This window comes from Peromyscus leucopus, chromosome 5 (assembly GCF_004664715.2).
Source record: "Peromyscus leucopus breed LL Stock chromosome 5, UCI_PerLeu_2.1, whole genome shotgun sequence".
In the NCBI taxonomy this organism is placed as follows: Eukaryota; Metazoa; Chordata; class Mammalia; order Rodentia; family Cricetidae; genus Peromyscus; species Peromyscus leucopus.
Window position 1 is genome coordinate 22,915,182 of NC_051067.1, and position 23,920 is coordinate 22,939,101.

The 23,920-nt window shown below is 42.1% G+C and overlaps 1 protein-coding gene across 1 annotated transcript in view; it reads right to left on the reverse strand.

Moving 5' to 3' along the window:
- Positions 1-340: 340 nt before the first annotated feature.
- The window catches only part of Sycp2l (synaptonemal complex protein 2 like), a 56,984-nt gene continuing 33,404 nt past the window's right edge, over positions 341-23,920 (reverse strand). The window contains exons 21-29 of the mRNA XM_037206445.1: positions 20,254-20,398; positions 19,675-19,724; positions 17,567-17,693; positions 9,236-9,309; positions 9,012-9,081; positions 5,391-5,465; positions 4,058-4,167; positions 2,845-2,936; positions 341-512 (exon numbers count right to left, since the gene is read on the reverse strand). Coding sequence (XP_037062340.1) covers positions 341-512; positions 2,845-2,936; positions 4,058-4,167; positions 5,391-5,465; positions 9,012-9,081; positions 9,236-9,309; positions 17,567-17,693; positions 19,675-19,724; positions 20,254-20,398 — 915 coding nt within the window. The remainder of the gene's footprint in view (positions 513-2,844; positions 2,937-4,057; positions 4,168-5,390; positions 5,466-9,011; positions 9,082-9,235; positions 9,310-17,566; positions 17,694-19,674; positions 19,725-20,253; positions 20,399-23,920) is intronic.

Sequence of the window (23,920 nt, forward strand, 5' to 3'; positions counted from 1 at the left end):
GATACACATATCATAAATAAAAATGTTACGTTTTTGAAATGTCATAATGAGCCAGATGTAGTGCGTGCCCTTTTAATCCCAGGACACGGGAGACAAAGGCAGTGGATCTCTGTGAGTTCGAGGCCAGCTTGGAACACATAGTGAGTTGCAGGACAGCCAGGGCTCCATACAAAAACCCTGACTCTAACAAACAAACAACAAAAAGATACTTCTAGAAAGAACAGTTTTTAAGGTACCTCAGTGCTTGCTGATCACAGAACGATTGTAAGTTGGCCGACTGTTTCTCCCAAAACTCCTGAAATAGAACAAAGATTTTGACTAAACGCTCCATGCTTCCTTTTTATTTTTTTATTTTTATTTTTTTCCTAGAAAAGGTCGTCTTTCTTTCCAGAGACGGGACAAAGGAACTTGCCACAGCATCCTCTTCGAGGTATCTGAGAGCCTGAAGATCTTTCTCCAAGTTGCTCAGCTCCTGAAGAACAGAACTGTGAAAGCTCTCCAGCTTGTTCAGCCTGCCAAACACAAATGCAACAGACTTCATTGGAACCAATTAGGTGTTCTCAAGTTCCCAAGAGAACTTGTTCACCACACAGTCTTGCCTTAAAAACACGTTGGCACCTTCCTTCTCTTCCCACCTTTTCATGTTCAGTGACCCCTGTCTCAGAAACTCTCACTTAGCCCCTGAGAGCAGCCCAGAGGGAGCCACAGTGTCATCATTAACTTCATAATACAGGACAGATGGCCCCAGGAAGGAGACTGGATGGCCCCTCCCCTGCCTTCTGCTTGCTTTCCCGTCTGGCCTTGGGCTGCTGAGAGGGCTGTGCTCGGGTAGGTTCACATACTTTTCCTACCTCTGTGTTTTAGCTTCACATTTTCCAGAGTCACCATTCTGTGTCTAACCATCCTATAAATGTCTCATCCTTTGGCATGTCTCCCTTTTCGTTTAGGCCTGATGCTCCATATAAACACAGCCCCTGTGGCTTTCTGCTCATTTGGACATAGAATGTTAAAAATCTTTGTCCCAGGGCAGTATTAGAAAGTGATGGAGGTAGGGCCTGGTGAGGGGTCTTAGACCATTATGAGCATGCCCCAAAGGTGCCTCGGAGATAGGGGGCTCTTGTTTTGATTTCCTCGCTGTCAGTTGAAGTTTTCTCTGCTTCTCATTCTTGTCATGATACCTTCCCTTACCACAGAGCCTAGAGTGACAGGGCCAACTGATCACAGACTAAATCCTCCGAAACCATGAGTCAAAATATGTGCATACACATGGAACCTAGTTTTATGGCAACAGGGTCTCACTCTACAATCTCGGACTGATCTGAAACTCATTACACATCACAGACTGGCCCAAAACCATGGCAACTCTCCTGCCTCAGCCTCTGAAGTGCTGGAATTACAGGCATGGGCCGCCATGCCTGGATCCCTCAGGTATCTGTTAATAATCAGAAAGCTACCTCACAGCTGGCCCTCACAGTTGGCTCTCACAGCTGGCTTTCCCACACTGAGCATGGAGTGAGCACCTGGCATTATTGTTCCATGTGTGTTAGCTGAGTGGATATGCAGCTGAGGGTAAGGCCCTTAAAATACAGCAGGATCCAAAATCCAGAGCCCTCTGTGGCTTTGTCTGAACATTGCATTGCATATGTGAAAATTATTCTTATTCAAATAATGCATTTTAATCCCAAGAACGTTTCTATTTCAGCTAAGCAAATGTACACGTATGTACACACACACACACACACACACACACACACACACACACTTCATACCATTCTCTCCACTATGGAACAATCTCTAAGTTCTTCCCCATGCCACTCAAATTTTTGTTCCCAAGATCTCATTCAAAAAGTGCCTCCATAGCAGTTGTTCTGAATGGACGAATTACACAAAAATTCACCACTCACGCCTCCTTCCTTCTCCACTTCTCTGAAATGTAGGCATCTTGGCACTCGCTACTGACTCGGTCATAAGGATGATACATAAGAAGATGTATTATATCTTCTTATTACAGCACAACATAACATTTACCCTTCTAATCATGTTTAAGAGGGCACTTCGAGGCACTAGGTTCATTCTTGGTGTTCTACGGCCTCACCATTACACATGTACAAAGTTTTCTTATCGTGAGAAAAACAATCTGCACCAATTAAACAATAACAGCCTCTCCCTCGTCCCCTCTGGTGTTTTCTGTCTCCATAATTTTGACTCAGTCCAGCAGGTGCCTCTCATTTAAGCGGAGCCATGCTATTTACCCTCTAGGACCTGGCTTCTTTCTCTTAGGATGATGTTTACAAGGTTCATCCGTGTTTAGCCTGTGTGCACGTGTGTGCATGTGTGTGTGTGTGTGTGTGTGTGTGTGTGTGTGTGTGTGTGTGTGTGTGTGTTTAACAACAATAATCCGAGAAAAAGAGGCTATCCATTTGAGAGAGGCTTGGCATTGAGAGGGGCCCGAGGGTGGAAAGGAGAAAGTGGTGTATTTTAACTAAAAGCATAAATTTCTTCCCAAGGTTGGATGACAGTCAGAGGGGTGGGCGTATCACACTTTCGTCTGTTTTTACACAGCTCCCTGGGACTGCCCTGTCTTCACAAGTGGATTATCGTTTCTAAAGAAGCCTGTTTCAGGACTCTTCACTGGTAGACATGAACTGGAGGCTGGAGGAGAATGTTGAGCTCTAGCTCTTGTCTTATAGATGGAAAACAAGACACCATGAAGGTTAAAATACACAGGAAGCCTCACACCCCTCACTCACACTGTATCTCCTTAGCCCCCCCACACACACACATAATAGTCATGAGATAAATGTTGCTTCACTCCCGTGACTCTGCTTTTCAATCCATATTTACCTGAACGTGTAGATCTGGTTCCAAAGTCTGACTAGGCAGCCTGGCACTTCCTTTGCCTTCTCCGAAGAAAGTGGAATCTCCTTCTGTTTGAGCTAAAGCCATAACACAAAAAACCAAAATAATCGCATCTGGGGTAAACATGGTACCTAAGTTAGCTGAGTGTTTACTGTGTGAGACAGATGCCACTGGCACACAGCAATGTTCAAAGGAAACATTCCTGCTGAGAGACCTCAGTAAAGCATCATCCTGTGTCCATCTCAGGCTTGCCTCTGGTTTGGTATGATAAAGAACAAGAGAAACTGGGAAAACCTATGTTCATGCTATTGATACAATGTATTCATACTATATATACATATATATAGTATTCATACTATTGATACAATATTAAATTCATACTATTGATATAATGTGTATAATGTGTCCATTATACATTGGCTTATTGCAGAAAGCAGGATTCTGGAGGTCTCCTGAGTTAATTAGAGAGATGTTGGCTGGGTACAATATTTTTCACAAATGTGCTGATACAGAAGTCATTGAGGACTTTCAAATAAGACGAGGTCAGAGGAGCCTGAAATTGCTGTGATGTGCATCTCACAGACAAGGCTGAGGTGGCTTGTATGGCCAGTGTCTCAAAGATCTGCTGTTACTAAACAGATACCCTCCGTCCCCTCTCCCTGGGTCTTAGAGTCTGCTCTCCTACACATGGTTCCCTCCTTCACTTGTTACTGTGGCCAAATCAGTGCCTTCTGAGAATGCCACCCGTGAAACCAAGCCAAGAACATTTGGTCTCACTGGAGAGTAGTCTTTTCAATACAAATTATAATTCAGAGTGGCGATAAAAATCAGTGACCACAGCCAAGATGAATGCCCCGTCTCACACTCGGGAGACCTTCATACACGAAGGGTACTGTAATCCAGAAGAATGAAAGAAACTTGGTACTTTAAATTCTGAACGAGCTGAGTTTTCTTTCAGTGGCCTCCTTGCCCAACTTTGTTGAGAGTTACAGTTGACAAGCTGAAAACATGGGACTGGAGAGATCGCTTAGTCCATTTGTGCCTGTTGACCAGTACCTGTCCATTCCCCTCTTCTCCCTGGCCCCTGCTACCCACCCCTCTGCTCTGCCTTCTTGTTCGACTTTTGTAGATATTACATATATCAGTGAGGTCATGCAGTGTTTTCCTGGCTCATTCCACATTTCCTGCCTTCATGGACTGATACCTCAAATTTTCTTTTCAGGTCTCTAGTGAAGTGTTCAAGGGCTGCTTTTAAAGCAGAATGAGTTGCTTTTTCTGGCACATCTTCTTGGGATAAAGTAGAAATACCTGATAAACAAAAATAAAACATTAAAGATAACAAAAAATCCTCAAGTGGACATGCTTGATCTATCTGCTGGCCAGGGGAGGAACAATTGGTCAGAAGCACACATATAAACCATACACACCCCCAACTAGCTATTTGGATCTGATTCTGCAACATGGCTGACCCTGGCCATGACTGCTCTAGTTAGCGCATACTGAATCAGTCAGACAAGCACCTCACACTGCCTCCCACCGAATCCACCCTCTTTCAAGTGTTCATTCCATCCCAACCTTCTCAGCACCTTAAATCAGATCAGTTGATACTGTATCTAAGAGCAAGGCTTGGGTATTACAGGAAGTTGTCAAGAACACACAACCAGGAAGTTGTCAAGAACACACAACCAGGAAGTTGTCAAGAACACACACCAGGGGAGACAGTGAAATGGCTCAGTGGCTGATGGCGTTTGTCACCATGCCTGATGACCAGAGTTCAACCCGTGGGGCCCATATGGTATGAGGAGAAAACTGATACCAGAACGTTGTTCTCCGACCTTCACATATGCACTACAACATACATGCTTGTGTACACAAATAAATAACAGAGGGTATAATAGGTTACATCAACGGGGATGGCCTGACAGAATTTCTGGGTGCCAGCCCTGCCTAGGCATATTAGAGATCTCTGTTAAGGATTTGCATTTGCTGACTCATCCATTTCCTACAAAAACCATAGTAGGTACTTCTAGAATTCACGTGAAACATGGACACCACGTGACTTCTGCAAGTCCGTACCAGAGGCTCCAGGAATAGAATGCAGGTTATCTCAGATCATAGCCTTATGCCTCTGGGCTTCCCAGTTTAGCTTCTTAGAGCCCTTCATTCCAGTACATAGCTCTGTCCATCCAGAAAGCTGGCCAAGCTCACATATGCATGCCAGGTCACTCTCTATAAATTGTGTATGCACACAAATGTAGTAACTGTCGGCTAAGCAGAAGTCTGTTTAGAACCTGCGGATCTTAAAGGAGAGCTACAGTGCAGACATCAGAATGCTGGAAGGGGAGGGTGCTTGCTTTTATCTACAATTTGTGTAACAATTTGTTCATCTCAGAAAGAACAGGATGCTTAGCGCGTAGGCTGCAGTAGCCCTGGTGATCTTAGAATGTAGCTCTTGTAATTCACATTGGTACATTAAGAACAGACATAGCAATCATCCCTCCCACAGCTGCCGGCTGAATGCATGGAGTTACCTGTCACAATGGGGGATCCTGGAGCATCTTCTAATCTTGATTGCTTTGGGGCAGCAATACTTCCATCTGGTGTCTCTAAACATAAACAGCACTGTGATGAAACTCTTGTGTGCATGTTTCTTTTGTTTCAAATGTATCTTGTCCTCTTTTCCTGGAGGATCTCACATGCATGCCGCTGTATCTGCACTGCTCTGTGTTGATTTGGGTCTTTCTATATCCCTCTTTCCAACCAGCTCTTCTTGTATCCCCAACCTGCTCCCTCTTGCACTCATAACCTCTACAGACACACATGCATAAGAACATCCTACTGAGTCCAATTAGTATTGCATTTATTTTCATGCATTTAGGGCTGACTCCTTGGGATTAGGGTCTCATCCCTGAAGGAAAAAAAATTATTTCTCTTTCCCTCAGCAGCCATTGACTTCCAGAAGCTCCTCCTCGAGGGTGGGCCTTGTGAGGTTTTCCTGCATCTACGATGGTGTGGCAATTGGTACGGTCTTTGCAGGTCTTTGTGCAGGCAGCCATGTTCATGGGAGCACATCCCTGTCTGGTCCAGAAGAAACTGTCACACAGTATCAGTCCCAGTCTTCAGGCTCTTAAAAACATTTACACCTGCACTTCTGTGATGTTCCCTGAGTCTTAGGTGTAAGAGTTGTGCTGTGGATGTCCCATTTGGGGGAAGGTACCCCCACAGTCATTTATTTATTGAACTATCACTGGTTTTGGACCTCTTTTTTCCAATTAATATCTAACTTTGATGCAACACAAGTGACCCTCATTTCCTTCTCACTACTAGATAGCTTATTATTGGGTGGATGGACCAAGGTCCACCTACACATCAAAGCATTGATGTCTACTGATGCCTGAAGGAGGACTTGGCTACAGACATTCCTTTGATGAGTTTAGACACATTTAGGAATTCTCTGCTTCACAAGGTACAGACAGACTTGCTAAACATAGTGTTCCAAATAAAGCTAGAACAGTGGACAGCAACAATATTTCCAGCTGGCTGTAGCTGTGGCTTTATTTGTGAGTCCCCTTCCCTTCTATTGACCTCTGTGTTTGTGTCATACCATGTTGTTTTTGTCACTGTGTGGAATTACTTGAAGTCGGGTACTGTGATACCTTGAGCTTTGCTCCTTCTCTCTGGGATGCCTTGGTGATGTAGGTCCTTTGTGCATCCTCATGAACTTTAGGGTTTTCCCCTGCCCACTTCCATGGAGACTGAAAGTGTGATGGAGCCTGCATTGAATCTGTAGGTCACTTTTATACCTCTTCAACAAATGGTGCTGGGGGGACAGGGACACACATATAGAAGGGTGAAACCAGACCCTTAATTCTCACTCTCTACAAAAGTCAACTTGAAATGTATGAAAGATGTCACTATCAAATCTGACACTCCAAAACTGCTGAAGAAAAACACAGGGGAAGCACTTTGAGATCTAAGGATAGGCAAGAACTTTCTAAAAGGACTCCGGCTGCCTACAAAATCATAGTAAGAATTGAAGAATGGGATCTCACAAAATCTGAAAGCTTATGCATAGCAGAGGGAACAATTGAAAGAACAAGGAGATGGCCTACAGAATGAGAGAATATCTTTTCCAGCTAGATATCCAACAGGGGACCAGTATTTAGAAAAAACAAAGAACTCCAAAACATATACTAATAATCCAGTCAATAAATTAACAAAGGAATTTGGTAGATGGTTTTCAAAACATTAAGCATAAATGTTCAGTAAACATGAAAAAAAACATGTGACAGCTTTAGTCATCAGAGAAATGCAAATAAAAAAGCACACTGAAATTCTATCTCATCTCAGACAGCAAGCAAACAACAGATACTGCAAGGATAGGGTGGTGTTATTGTCCAGTGTTGGTGGGAATGTATTTAGTGCAACCACTCTGGACACAAGTAAGAGTCCTCAAGACACTAAGAACAGATCTACCATACAACACAGCTATACCATTCTTGGGCCTGTATCCAAAGGAATCTAAGTCTGTATACTACAGAGACACCTGGCCATCCATTCAAGCCACCATTCAAAATAACCAAGTTATAGAATGAGCCTACATGTTCATCAACAGATGAATTAACTAAAGAAAATATTGAAGACCCCACACAACTCTGTCCAGCACATCCAGAATTGTGCAGGAGTATAAACCAGCTGGGTGACTCTGCCAGTCCACCTCTCCTCTATGCTCCAGCCCTTTGGGAGTCTCGCAGGAAGGAAAGCTTGACAGGCAAGTTCCCTAGACCCCCACACAGGACCATTTGGAGGTGCACAGGAATGAAGCAATATGGTGAACCCCTCAGATGCTTACTCACACCACCCCAAGACTCCCAGGCTGAGAATTAGTAGCACTCACTTTTATAACAGCCAGGTGCTGTGGGATGGTCTTTCTGTATGCTGTGAATATGTGTTGCTACCATTAATTAATAAAGAAGCTGCCTTGGCCTATGGCAAGACAGGTTATAGCCAGGCAGGAAATCCAAGCAAAGGTACAGGTAGAAGAAAGGTGGAGTTGGGGGAGATGCCATGGAACCCCAGGGGAGCAAGATATAATGGAACACAGGTAAAGCCATGAGACATGTGACAATACATAGATTAATAGAAATGGGTTAATTTAAGATAAAACAGCTAGTTAGCAATAAGCCTGAGCCTAGACAAAACAGTTGGTAATTAATAAAAGCTTCTGTGTATTTATTTGGGACCGAGCAGCTGTAGGACACAGGAAAACTTCCGACTACAGGAAGGCATGACACCCTGACTCACCAGGAAGAGCAAATCACTTTTTCTATCAGTAAGTGGGCCCCAGATCTGGTGCCTCATATCGAACCTTTCTATGTTCAGACCCAGCAGAGAGCCACAGTCAGTTGCTTTTCAGTTACCAGTGAATTGGAACCCGCCCACACTCTTCTGTCAAAAGTCAAGGCCAAGCACCCAAAGTAATGACCTACAACTTCTTCAGACCAGATCTAAAGTCAACCAGTATTGGACAATAGCCAAAACTTCCACTCAACAGATGCTGGTCAGTTGTACAACCAGTAAAATAGGTGCACATGCCCAGGTCACATGACAAAACACAAACTATGAGAGGCCAGGACATGACTCTCCCCAGAACCAAGAACTATAGAAATCTTTGCCAAGGAGAATTACCTAGGTGAACCCAATGACATGAATCTAAAAAAAAAAAAAAGACCAAAGAATTCAAGGAGTTTAAAGAGGATAAGAAGAAAACAAAGTGTGAATGAACTTCAAGAGCAAAGGAGAAAACTCCGGCTTGAAACCCAAGGAAACACAAATGTATGCTGAATGAAATAAAAAGATAGAAATACTGAAGAAAAGTCAAGTGGACGTGAAGCTGGAATTGAAAAATTCAGTTACCCAATCAGAAATCTCAGAGCAAATCCTAATGGGTAAAAAGGATCAAGCAGAAGAGAAAATGTTGGGACCTGAAGATAATGTACAGGAATTAGATAGTGAAATCAAAGAATATCATTACTTTTTAAAACACATATGAAAGAAACATGCACAAAATGATTTTTATCTGGTACAATCTGAAAATGATGCAGATTAATTTAACTTTTCATCTATTTTTTTTTAATGAATTACTCAACCACCTCTGTGTTCTGAATTTTCTAGCTTGTGTTTGAAGCTACTGTTTTCCATGAATGATTCCCGGTTCTCAATCTGAAACACAAAATACAGACATATATATAATAGGCAAGTATACATAATTATAAAACAAGAAAGTGGTACTGTAGCATCTTGTCAACAGAATAAGCCATTGTTTCATGCAAATATAATTTGAATTCTAGAAAATTGAATGAATAGCAAACTGTACCTGAGGTATGTTTTCTTCAACTTCTGGGTGCTCTAAGGAAGACAGACTGTCTGATGAATGAGGACTTAGAAATTCTGAATATTAGAGAAAACAATCCCAGTGAGTAAATAAAACAAGAAATAAAGACAAGTAACATTCTCTGACTGTACTCTGTATCAAATCTCATTAAAAATTGAGGAACAATCCTAAACAAAATTTGTATGTCTCTCAGGGCATGTATACTTGTTGGGTGTGTATGCCCATAGACAGATAAAAAGAATAGTCAGTCACCTGGGCTTGATCAGCTGCCTCAGTAGCTACCCATCTGGACTTAAAAGATGGACAAGGACTCTGTCCAGCCTGGCTTCTCTCTCCTCTGACTTAAGTTACCTCCTTTATTTCGTTACACTTTCCTGTGTGTGATGACTTGATATGACCATACATCATTTACTAATTATTACATCCCAGTTAATTTAACACATCATTCACCACCTCAGAAATTGTTCATCTAAAAATGTAAGAGTTGAAAGCATTCACATCTCTGTTTCCTCATCCACATGGTAAACATTACTTTATTTTCTGCTTCTATGATTTTGAAAATTTTTAGGTTCCACATATGGGTAAAGCTCATCTAACAGCATCTCCCCATTTGCCTCATTTCATGTAGTAAAACAGCCTCTAGATACATCTTTTCCACAAAAGGCAAGACATGGGATGGAATCATATGCACACCACATTTTTTTTGTCAACCACAAAAGTGGTCAGGCTTTCCGTCAGCTGTTAAAAGCTTTCCGTTGACGCAGTCTTGTTTACTTCTCCTGCCTGCTTCTGCATATCTAAAAAGTCATTGCCAAGAGCAATGTCAAGGAGCAGTTTCCCTCTGCTTTATTTCAAGAATGTTACAGTTCCCTTGTTTTACAATGCAGAGTTGCATAGGCCATTTCATGCAAATCTATCATATACTTTGAGCACATTGCCCCCATACCCACTTGCCTATTAGTCTCCTTTACATACAACCTTGCTTCTACTTTCATGTCATATGTATGTATGATTTTATATATCCATAACGTCTAGGACCCACAGACAAGGAGATATATTTAGGGGCTGAAGAGATGATTCAATGGTTAAGAGCACTGGCTGCTCTTCCAGAGGCCCCCAGTTTGATTCCCAGAACCCATATGGCAGCTCACAGCCATTTTTTACTCCAGTTCCAAGAATTCCAACACCCTCCTCTGGCCTCTATGGGGATCAGGTCCACACAGTGTACTCATACATATAAGCAGGTAAGACACCCAGACACATAAAACAAAAATAAAAGTACCATTTGTCTTGTCACAGACTCATAGTTTAATCAGATTAGCTCCCATTGCAGCCATTATCCTGAAAATGACATGGTGTCATGCTTCATGATCAAATTCCTTTGTGAATATACCACACTTTTCTTTTTTAAAAGATTTTATGCATATGGGCGTTTTGTCTGCATGTATGTCTGCACACCAGAAGAGGGCATTAGACCCCATGGAACTACAGTTGTAGATAGTTGTGAGCCACATTGTGGGTATGAGAATTGGACTCAGGATCTCTGCAAGAGCATGCAGTGATTTTAACTGGTGAACCATCTCTACAGCCCCTACCACATTTTCTTTATCCATCCCTCTGTTGATGGACACCTAAGTTAGTTCTGTAACTTGGCTATTGCAATTCATGCTGCAATAGTTCCTAATGCAAATTTAATCCATTCTGAGGTCTTCATGGTTTAAAACAAAGGTCTTACTCTATTCTTTTGCATGTAGATATCCAGTTTCGCTCATATCACTCATTAAACACTTTTCTTTCCCTATCATTTAGTTTTGCATCCATGGCAAAAATTAGTTGACTGTATGTGTGGTGTCTGTATTGGATCTAACTGGGCTTTATCTTTTTTATACCAACTTTACTTTTTATGGCTCTGTGATATAAAATAAAATGAGGGGGTTTTGACATATGAATCTGAACTCTGTTCCTTCCCAAGATTGATGTGGCTGTTTTAGATTTTCTGAGGCTTCATAGAATTTTTAGGATTTATTTTTCTATTTTGGTGAAGAATGTATTTAGAATGTTGACAAAGACTGGACATAAACGACAAATTACTTTGCATGGTGTGATGTTCTTAAAATATCAATTCTTCCAGTCCAGGAGATGAGAGAGCCTTTCATGTACTATTCCCTTCTTCAAATACTTTTGTCGGTGTTTTCTTCTTCTTCAGTATATAGAACATTCATTTTCTTGCTCCATTTGTTCCTATTATATTCCCATTATAAATAGGATCATTTTCTTGCATCATGTTTCAGATAACTCTCTACTAGCATAGAGGACAGGACAGGTTTTAAAATTAACATGAATTGTACATATTAATGGAGTTTTGTGATGTTTCTATACATCAAAATAGTATGCATTGATTAAAGCCAACCATCCTTTGTCAACCTTCCCCACCCCACCCCACATACCTTCCCCAACTTCTAGAAGTCTAGCTTCTACGGTCAAGAAGAATTTAGCTTCTACTAATGAGAAAGGCCACACTGTACTGGTCTCTGTTTGACTTACCTCATACAAATCCTCCAGATTCCACCCATTTTGATGCAAAAGGCAAGATGCCGTTCCTCTCTATGGCTTAATAATACATTTTATATAAATGCTATGTTTTTGCTACCTGTGCATATTTCTGTGCAGGAGCACCTGGGATGATCCCATGTTTTAGCTCTTTTTTTTTAAGTTCATATTTAAGCATCATCCTGAAGGTTTCCCTCTTTGGCGTGTTGATTTCATCCCCTTTGATTACAGCCACAGAAGTGGGCAGTTTGCCATATGGTAAGTCTATTCTTTGTTTTGTAAGGAACCTCAAATTGGTCTCTGTAACAGCTACACTAATTTGGTATATAAGAGTTCCCATTGTCTATATCCTTGTCAACAGTATTTTAAAATAAGTTGTCATAACTAGGTAAGCTGAGTCCTTGTAATAGATTTGTTTCGTCTGTGCTAAAGATCAAGTCAGCATACACCATTCAATCCTCTCTCACTGGTCTATAGTCCCCACCACTCAGTAAGGCTTGATATTCATTTCCTTAGTGGCTAATTCCATTACACACTTTTTTTTTTACTGAATCATTCTCACATTTTGCATCCCTAGAATGAAACCAACTTTTTTAGTGGTGTTTTTAATTCTTCTCTCATATATTACATCCTGACTGCAGTTTCTCCTCCCTCCTCTTCTCTCAGTCCCTCTCTCCAACCCCCGCCCCACTCCCATCCACTCCAGGAAAGGGCAGGCCTCCCAAGGATATCAACCAAACATGACATATCAAGTTGCAATAAGACTAGGCACATCCCTCATATCAAGGCTGGATAAGGCAACCCAGTGGGAGGAAAAGGGTCCCAAAACAGTCAAAAGAGAGACAGCCTCCACTCCCACTGTTAGGAGTTCCACAAGAAGACCAAGGTACACAACCATAATGTATTGCAGAGGACCTAGGTCAGACCCATGCAGGCTCCCTGATTGTCGGTTCAGTTTCTGGGAGCCCCTGTGAGCCCAGGTTAGTTGATGCTGTGGGTTTTCTTGTGATGTCCTTTGCAGGGTGTTTACCCACCACCCCCACAGTTCCCCAGAGTTTTCTTGAGTGCAAGCAGCAGGAAATATTAGAAAGATTAGATTGTGGAGATAAACAGATAGAAAATAAAGGATAGCTTCGAGAGGGCCTGTATTTCCCATGAGTCCCGACTGTCTCTGCCCCAGGGTATTTATAGAGATGCCAAGGGGTGGAGCCAAAGACCTCCCCCCAGCACAGCCAAGTGCAGACCATCTCAGACACCTGCACTCAGGCCCGTGGTCCTAATCATCCTCTCTATGCGGACCTGCTGGGTAAAGCCACGAGGTACTTGAAAATGGGCTCCCACAGTCCTTGACCCCTCTGACTCCCACAGTCCTTCCTCTCCCTCTTCTGCAGGATTCCCCAAGTTCTGCCTAATGTTTGGCCATGAAATTAACTCTATAATGGTGAAAAATCTTGATATATTGAATTGACTTGCTAGTGTGTTGTCACGGATTCATATATAATCATCAGGGATTCGTGCTGGGGTTGGTTGTGTCCTTGTCACGTTTTGGTAACAGGGCAATGCTGTCATTAATGACAGTTAAGTCACGGTGGTGGCTCGGTGAGGTAAAGTACTTGTCACGCAAGCCTGGAGACCCAAGTCTGGATTCCTAGACACCACATAAAAGGCAGATGCAGTAGCACAAACATCTGTAACCTCATTGTGCCCATAGGAAGATAGGAGGCAGACACACATATGCAGTAGATTCTCAGAACCGCAGGGGCCAACTAGCCCGATATCTGCAGCAGTCAAGAAACCCTACGTCAAAAGAGTGATAAGGCCTGGCACCAGAGAGTTCTCCTCTGGTCTGCATGCATGCACACAAATTAAGATAAAGAACAATTGAGAAAGACACCTGATGTCAATCTCCAGTGCGCGCACACACACATGCACGTGGGCACACATATTTTTAAGGACTTAGAAATAATGTTTTCTATGTTTAGCTTTATGGAATAGTTTGAGGATTTTCATTATTTTTAAAAATTTTTGTAAAAATTCAGCAATATAGGTATCCAGTTCCTGGGCTTTTATTTGAAGGGAAACTTTATTATTGCTCCATCTCATTGCTTGTTAAGGTATTTTATGTCCTCATGGATCAGTTTTGGCAGAATGTGTGTCCAGAGATTTTTTCCATTTCTTTTAAGCCTCTAATTTGTTGGTATAGTTTTTTATAATTATCTGTAATAATCTGTATTTCTGTAGTATTGTTACAATTTCCTCATCATTACCAATTACATGTGGGTCACCTTCTGCTGTTGATAGTGTAGCCAACTGTTTTATCTTTTTAGAGTATAACTTTCACTGACTTACTTTTTTATTCCTATTTTGATGATCTCTGCTCTAATTTTTATTATTTTTTCACTATCCATTGTGAGTTTGGTTTTTTACATTCTTTGAGATACATTTAGACTATTTTAAATATTTTTTTAATTATGTATACAGCATATATGACAGCAGGCCAGAAGAGGGCGCCAGATCTCATTACAGATGGTTGTGAGCCACCATGTGGTTGCTGGGAATTGAACTCAGGACCTCTGGAAGAGCAGTCAGTGCTCTTAACCTCTGAGCCATCTCTCCAGCCCCTAAATATTTTTTTTTTAAAAAACAGACACTAATTGCTATAGGTTCACTCCTTTTTTTAAAAAGATGTGTGTGTGTGTGTGTGTGTGTGTGTGTGTGTGTGTGTGTGTGTATGTATGCGCATGCTGAGGGCATATATGTGTGTGTACTGTGTGCATGCCTGATTCCCATAGAGGCCAGAAGAGGGCGCCAGATGCCCTGAAATAGAAATTAAGGACGGCTGTGAGCCACCATGTGGTGCTGGAAACAAACCTGGGTCCTAGGCAAGAACAGCAAGTGTGTTTTTAACTGCCGAGCCATTTCTCCGGCCCCTACACTTTTGCTGCATTTTACAAGTTTCACTATATTTGTATTTCTACTTTCATTTATTTCAATGCATTTAAATCTTTTCTCCTAACTGACGAGTTAGTGTTCCTTCAAAAAGTCTGTTAAGAATATGTCATAACCCCTCCCCCCCATGAGCCATCCCCACTCAAGAAACCTATATGGGAGTCCAAAACTACTGAAACAGCTGCATGTCTGAGAAAGAATTCAGAGCTTTACACTTTTTTAAAAGAATGATCATGTAGAAGAGTCAATCAGATGAAGGAAATCTATCCAATCCAAGACCTTGGCAAGACAGTCTCCAAAGTGATTCTAACAGTTAATGGGTTATAGATCAAAATCCAAAATAGAAGAAAATTTAGCACAGAGATTTAAACTTTGAAAAACAGAAATGCTTGAAATGAAGATGGTCCATTAAATAAAAACCACGAGGGGTGCATCATTCACAGTCAGTGGTGTGGGTCGAGGTGGCAATGGAGACAGGTGATGGCATGAACTGCATGCAGGGCTCTCCCTCTGGCGCTCACACTAGGTCCGGCAGCAGAATCTGTGTTGATGGGAATAAGTAGCAGAAACATTGGCGTTATTCCTTCCTTGAGACTACATGCCCAGCGGTGAGACCACAGCCAGAGCTAGGCAAAGCTCCTTTGGATGGCCCTTTATGCATAGCCATCCAGGCACAGGGTTTTTAGGCGAAATCAAGGAGTTACTCAAGACTCCTCAAGTCACTGTAGACATGGCAGCAGGAGAACCTGGGTGTCTTCTCTATACCCTGCCGGCAGCAGGTGCCTGGACTCAGCGCAGGTTGAGGGAGAGTGAACAGGAACCATTTTACTGCCTTGGCACAAGCCCATATACATCTGGTAACACCCTCTATCCTAGAGGGCGAACGCCCAGATCTCCTAGGCCAGGGGCAGTCTTTTCCCTCTGCCATGGCGCTCACCTCCGATAGTACAAGGCACCTGTCACTTCCTGTCTTCTCTGTGGAGGAGCTAGGTTCTGCTCTGAGCTTCTTTGTTCAGACAGCTTGAATCAGTAAGTCACCAGGGAAAGGCACAATTAATTTTTATATATTGGTTTGGATTTGTCTAGTTTTAATGAACTGGTTCATTAGTTTTAACAGTTTAGGGTAACATATTTGGGACTTCTCTTTTTATCAAATGAGATCTTCAATCATTCCTTATTTCTGTTATGTGATTGCTCCGGGAAGGGCTTCTAGGACTGTATTGAATTGAATGGTGGAGTGGACACCTTGCTAACTTCTTCTGAATTTTTGATAAAACCTTTTCACCCTTTAATATGACATGAGATGTAAGCTTTTAATGCATAGCCTTTGATATGCTGAGGTATGTTCTATATATATTTAATTTTTGAGTGTTTTTATCATGAAAGAATGTAGACTTACTCCAATATTCTTCCGAGTCTATTGAAATTATAACTTTTATTCCTCATTTTGTTCTTGTGATGAATGTCATTATCAATTTTCATAAGTTGAACCATCCTTGCATTCCAGGGGAAAATCCCACTTGATAATGGTGCACAAAGCTTTTAATGTGCTGCCAGAGTCACTTTACTACCTGTCTTCATGTTTCTACTGCTGTAACACAACACCATGACCAAAAGCAACTTGGAGGGGGGAGGGGGCTTAACCAGGATTTTCACGTCACAGTGCATTATCAAAGGACGTCAAGGCAGGAAGGAAATTAGGGCAGAAACTCGAGGCAGGAACCTGGAGACAGGAACTGAAGCAGGGGCAATGGAGGAACACCGCATGCTTTGTTCCTCATGGTTTGTTGACCCTACTTTGTCACACTATTCGGGACCACCTGCCAGGGTTGATACTGCCCCCAGTGAACTGGGACCCTCTCCCAATCATTAACCAAGAAAAGATCCTACAGACAATCTGATGGAGGCATTTTCTCAGTTGAGGTCCCTCTTCCCACGTGACCCTAGCCTATGTCAAGTTGCCATGGAAAACTAGCCAGCACACTAGTGGAGTATAGCATCTCTGTTCTCTAGGGATATTCATGTGTAACTCCTCCCTCCCCCTACCCATTCCTCTGTCTAGCTTGGATAACTGAAGAGCTAATGGCCTCTTATAAATACGTCTCTTATAATGAGACGTATTTCAGAGTGTTATATCCTCTTTGGTTTTTGGAGTTTGCAAAATTCTGTTGTGAATTCTTTAAATAAATTCTTTAAATTAGGTACAATTCATTCATGAATCCATTGAGGCCCATGCCTCTCCTCATTGGGAAGCCTGATTGATTACTGCTTCTTATCTGTGGCTGCCTTTGTTCTGTGACTGTAGAGTTGAACAGTTGACACAGAAACCAGGAGGGTCAAAAAGAAAAATCATTTACTACCAGTCCTTAAGGCTGCAGTGACCCTTCCTGCTGGGCGCCATGTGAGTTCCCCTGCCTGTAAGAGGAGCCCCAGATTCTCACATACAAGCCAAGCTCAAGTAACAAAGCAAAGTCAAAACACAACGTCTTCCTCCCTCCGCTAATAGAAACAGTAAATAAAAAAATGGTCACACCATCACTTGTTCAGATTGAGCCGGGGACAGAGCTTAATGCATGAAGACCCTTTCTGTCTGACCGAGGACTTGAGTTCAGTCTCCCAACCCACGTGGAAGGAGGAAACCAATTCCTGTAAGTTGTCCTCTGAGCGCCACATGGATACTGTCATACACACATACACACACACACACACACACCACAAACGCTCACATAATTTTACAGAGTAAAAATCATTTTCTTTTAGACAATTATCCCCAAATACAATTTCTATAGTATAAACTAACTGAAAATCAAGTACCTATTTTTTGTGTAGATGCCTCAGGAGTTAAAATCACAGAACTGCTTTGTAGTTTGGTTTCAGAAAAGTTTGGAAGAATGGTATCATTTTGCCTGGAGATGCCTTTCCAAACTGGTGTTAGCTCAGCCTAAAATATAATAGTCTTGTTAAATGCTAATATTTGTAACACTCAAAAACAACAATAAAAACCTCCCAAGATATTTTCAACCTCCTTTAAGAAGACTGAGTATTGGATTTGCAGCATCAAACAATAACAAACACTAACACTCTAACATCCTCAAACTGGAAGAACACTGAAGTAAAATCTTAACTGACAACTCCAGCCTAGTGGTCCTAAAGGTGTGGTCCAGGTCAGACAACCAGCGACAGCGGAATTCAACAAAAATGCACATCTTCAACTCTCACCTACAAGTCGCTCCATCAGAAGCTTGGGGCAGGGCCCAGCACCTCCCAAGCCATCCTGGTCACTCTGCTGGTTTAAAGTGGGGGTTGACAAGCTGCTAGTTCCTATAAATAAGTGCACAGTAGGTCCATTCGTTTCCAGTCTAAGGCAGTTTTCTGACTAGGCAGGCAGAGATGGTAAGCTCTATCGTGTGCATCCATGGTTCAAAGAACACAATCTTCTCTTCCCCTTAACAGAAAATATTTTCTAACCCTTGTCCCAGAGTACTTCCTTGTAATCTGACACAGAGAGTGGAATACCAGCCTGACATCCTCACTGAAAAACCAGCATAGACCTAACATCCTCACTGAAAAACCAGCATAGACCTGACATCCTCACTGAAAAACCAGCATAGACCTCTTGCTCATTTCATAGTTTAAATTTATCAGGTGTGAGTCTGTGGTGCTTCTTTGAGCTTAATTAAAACCAAAGTTGCCTTTACTTGAATTATCTTCTTTTGGCCCCTTTATAATTAATAACTCCTCATTCTAGGCTGAACTATTCAACAAAAAATTAAAGACAGCTGTCCATATCCACAGATTTTTTTCCCATCCACAAATTCAACAAACCATAGATCAAAAATATTCAGGAAAATGATATGACTATACCAAATATAAATGGACCATTTTCTGGTTATTACCCTTTAAATAATACAGCACAGCAACTATGTGCAAAGCATTACATTGCATTGGGAATGGTGATTTCAAGTCTACAGGAGGGAGGTACAGGTCATCATAAGTAAATACTGTACTGCTTTAGGAAGTACATGATCATCTACAGACTTTGGTATCCAAGCAGGGTACCAGAACCAGCCGCCCCAGACACCAAGGGACAAGTGTACTTACCCTGACTCATAGGTTTAGTCTATTTTCTTGTTTAAAGAATAAAACAGGTGGAGCTGGGCTGGAGTACTAATGGCGTCCTATTTCTGCAAACGCAGGGAGGTGTCCTCGGCATCCCAGCAGCTACTCTTTATTAAACTATGATGAAGTGATGGCATAATCTGTAATCTGTAGAGTGTTAGTGTTTGTGTGTGTGTGTGTGTGTGTGTGTGTGTGTGTGTGTGTGAGAGAGAGAGAGAGAGAGAGAGAGAGAGAGAGAGAGAGAGAGAGAGAGAGAGATATTTGACAAGAAACAAAAAACAACTACTAAGGGAAGGAAGTCATCCAGCTAATAAGGTGAACCACTTCCTTTGCAGGGCACTAGTGTTCATATTCCTAAGTCCTTCGATATAAAACAAGGATAAAGGAAGAGAAATTGGGAATTTTATAACTTTATGGATAAAAATCATATGAACCTGAAGGTGTTTCAACCTTCAGGTGCAAATGCTGAAATGGTTAAAAATCTTTGAACATGATTTTAAAATCATCTCAGAAAACTGAAAAGTAAAGAAGAATTACATTGACGTGTTCATTTTGAAGTGAAAATTCAAGAGCATGCATTTGTGGGAAATCAAGACAACAAAGGTGTTTAAGTAAAGATCCTTTAGCCGCATTCGGGATGACCAGAAAAGACCCTAAATCTATCTGAGAAGCGTACCAAATATTTAGACATCCATGATCTTTATGTTAGACTACATACCAGGAGACCCCTGGGTTGTTATTCTCACAGTTCTAAAGAAAGTGATACAGTTAGACCCACAAGGCAACCAATGAGGTGCTCTTACCTGATCTTTCTCCCCACCTCTGCCACCACTGACGGGGGAAAGTGGTAGGACTGAAAAGTGAAAGTGAGCACACGGTGGGCATGTCTCCTTATAAGACGTAGACACACCCACCCCCAGTCATACGTGAGTACACTATGAGTTTCAGCTAATGGAGGCAATCTGGAGCCTTTTCTGGTCAGTCAGCCTCATTCACCTTGACCCCTGCCCTGGCCATCACCCTCATACTTTGGTTTCACTGAACAAATGACTCTACTTCTCAGCTCTTCAAATCCTGTTTCCCAAGAGTTGGCTCAAGACCCACCCACTTCTTACAGAAGATGGTTCCAGCTTATGCCAGATTCCTCCTGCCTGGTTGCCCACTGTTTTTCCATACCTCATATTTCAACTGTAGGCTGACCCCACACTGTATTTCATGAGCAAACAGTCTACCTTTACAGGTGTTACAGGAAAGGATGTCCCCAAGGTCACATATGTCCCTGGTACCTTCCCCCCCCCCTCTTCCCCATCACATACTGAAGCATAAGTACCCACTGACTTAACTGAGAAGTAGCCCACAAGAACATAAGAAAACTAGCTTACTCCTTAGAGACCTGACTCTCGGCTTCCTCCCGTGGGAATATGTTCGTAGGGATTTCCGTTTGTAATTCTGGGTCCAAGATCGTTCACTGGTGCTTGAACTTGAATCTTCATTACTCTCAGAGAAGTGATGTTTCCTATAATTAAACTTTTCAAAAACAGATGACAATTGAGAACACCAAAAGTGGGCATTAGCACCACCTGGCATACAATTAAACACGTCACCACACGCACCATCTACCTACAATTAAAACACGTCCGTCCCTCCCCCCCTCTCTCTCTCTCACACACACACACACACACACACACACACACACACACACACACTATGATTTGTCTTGGAATAAACACCTCTTGCTAGAAGATTAGGGTCTCTTCCACAATAATAAGGTACAGAATTAAGCAGGAAGAAAAGGAGCTCATCCAGGAGTCAATTACCATGAGAAGTGCTGTGTAAAAGGATGACAATTCTCTCTAGTAGAGTATTTGGAACTGGAAAGGAATTGGTAACTGTCCCAAAGCAGCGGCATGCCAATATTACATCAATATCACAACTTCAAGCACAGATCGACATAACAAAAACCAAGTGAAAACCCTCTTCTCCATGACTGGGATGGAGCTCCATGGCCGAGTGCCTTTCTCACATATATAGCCCCAAGTTTTACCCACAATGAGGCAAAAGGAGGCAGGGGGATGGATGTCTTTGCAAAACAAACATTTTTGTTTTATTTTATAAGTGCTGAAAGCAAACAAAAACAGCATTTGTTTAAGCTTAAAGCATCTTGAAATTAAGCCTAGGCTATCATCAGTTAGAAATGTAAGAGCAGGTACCAGAGTTCTAGAGGGTGAACAAGAGATTCAACAAGCTGCTAGACACAGACCCGTCTGAAACGAGAATCAGCTCCACAGCTGTCGCTAACTTAGGATCGGACCAATCTCAATCCCGGTTGTAATGCCATGACCATAACATGTAAGGTTATGGTCAGCTTGAATTCATGTTTTACAAACCAAATTCATCCTTCTTTAAAATGTTCATCAGGTCAGCATTTTGCATTAAAAGCACTTCTCACTTCCTTTTAAATTGACAAATATTGCACATATTTGTTGTATACAAACATTTTTATATACCTGTACCTTATGAAATAGTCAAATCAATCTAATGAGTCCATGCGTTACTTCACCTGCATAATTTTAATAGCGAGAACACCTTAACACTATTTTCATAGTACTGTCGTGTGTAAAACACTATTGCCTATAGTCACTGCATATACCATGTATCTCTTGAACCTCCTGTCTAACTAAAATTTTGTGTCCTCAGACCCCCACCTCCTCCACCCTCCCAACCCCTAGTAATCATCATTTTCCTCTCTGCTTCTACGTATTCAACTATTTCAGATTCACATGCAGTGAAATTCTTTTTGTGCCTGGCTCATTTCAACTGTCCTCTGTATTTACCCATGTTCTCAAAAATGACCTGATTTTCCTCTTTTGAAATGCTGAAGAGTCTCGACTGTGCATATAAACTATACCTCCTTGTACAAGTCAGCTCCCTCTAGACACAACGTACAGAGAAGGTAATTCCTGGAAGAAACTGGCAGCCAGCCTTATTTACACATTACTCTTTACTTAGGGAAAAACGACAGTTGGAAAACAATCTCCCCTACACATGCACGCAAGTGTACACACACACACACACACACACACACACCCTCCAGCTTTGATCAAGAGCTTTTCAACCTAGTAGCTCACAAAGAACAAGCAACCCTTCATCTAAAGCATCCAATTTAAAAAGCCACTCAGCAAGGCTGACCTAGCTTGGATTTTACAACAAAGGGTATTGGAAATTATTTACAAAAACGTGGAAATGACTTACAAAAATGGTTCTTACGTTTGACTACACACAAGAAATCATTGGGGGTTGGCGATTACTACAGTTTGGGTCCCAAACATTCCCCCAAGGGCTTCTGCCCTGGAGGTTTGCTGCCCCCTCTGGGCGCTGCTGGAAGTGATGCAGCTTTTGGGCCGCAGAGTCTGGTTAAGGAAGTGACTTCCCTGCAGGTGCCTTTGAAGGGGACAGTGGCACCCTTGCTATTCCCCCTTCCTGGTGCCCGTTTGGGAGGAGGTGAGACCATCTCCTCCCACAGGCACCCTTGCCAGGACTTACCACGCCACCACAGGCCAAGTCAACAGGCCAAGGAGTGACAGACCAAAGTTTCTGACACCATGAACTGTTGGAACGCGGACCAGGATGGAGTTGTGTGAGGACAATTCTCACTGCTTGTGAGAACACTCCAAGAAAACAAGAGTCTTGTGACCTCGGTTTCTTTAAAGCATGGAGTTGTTCTTGGAAAGTGTTACCAAGCTTCCCCAGGTGTAGCAGATAAGAGTTTACTTCATATTACTCATTACTGTTTGCTGTTGTATTAATTAAATGTTTAGACGGTCCTTTCTATGCCTCTATGGAAAAACGTTCTTTGGGGGTGTTTTCGTTTGTTTGTTTTTGGTTTTTGCCATGTGTGGCTTGTCCTTGTGATTGTATACAGCTTGAACTCATGAGAACTTTACTTGCATAACCTTTCTTATCCCTCAGAGGAGAAATGGTCTCAGGCTTTGAATAAAGTTAACTATTGCATGAGACTTTAGTCTGCCTCATTTATTGGCTCCATTTTCCCAGGTCGCACCCTAGAGCAGCGACCATGAAACAGACAGAAATTCCATGAACCAGATAGAACTTCCCTCCTCACAGCTGATTTTCGCAGTCTGTCACAAAAACAAAAACTCAATACTGGGTTTGTTTGTTTTTTTTAAATCCCCAATGCTTGGCTGTGTTCTGTTTCAATATTTCCCAAGCAGGGTCCTGGACTTCCTTGTTGTCTATAGACCCCAGGTAGGAACCCTCTGAGTCTCAGGGGCCGAGGGTAAGAATGGCTGTGGGAGAAAGCCAGGAAAAGCCAGGACACATTTGTTGACAGCTCGTGTTGGCAGCTCATGATCTCAGTTTAGAAAGGCCTTTTTTTTCAGTGTTCATTTCTGGGATTTTTAAAAATACACTGAGACTTCAGGCTTGGGGTACTGTGCCTTCCCAGGTGAGAGGCCACTAGCCGAGACTCACTGGGTGATGGCCATTCATCTTCTGAAGACAGAAAACCATGTCTGTAAACACCGAGTCAGAAACATTTCATTTTGTCTTTGTTCTTCGATAGTTTTGAGACACAGTCTCACTCTGTAGCCCAAGCTGGCCTTGAACTCATAGAAATCCTCCTGCCTCAGCCTCTCATATGCTGGGATCACAGGTGTGAGCCACTTCATCTGGTCCATTTCAGTTCTTTAACAGGTCAAATTCCACTAAAGGTAAGTCTCGGTGTACAGTATATCTATTTACTAGTCTTTTTTTTTTTTTCTTTTTTAAAGCAAGAACGAATTTTAGGCTCTGGGTCCAATTTAACTTAACAGGGTTTAGGGGGTTGAAATAGGACCACCCATGTGTCCTTTTGATAGATTTCTTTGGCTTTCCATGTTCATCACCCTAGAAATGCCCATTTATACCCAATGTGCCCTTGGGGCCACAGTCAGAGAAAGAACCTATCATCTCTCATCTACCATGAGACAACGAGAAGGTTTGTGGACATGCACTACTGTACAAAAGACTGGCTGAAAGGATTTGGTTTTA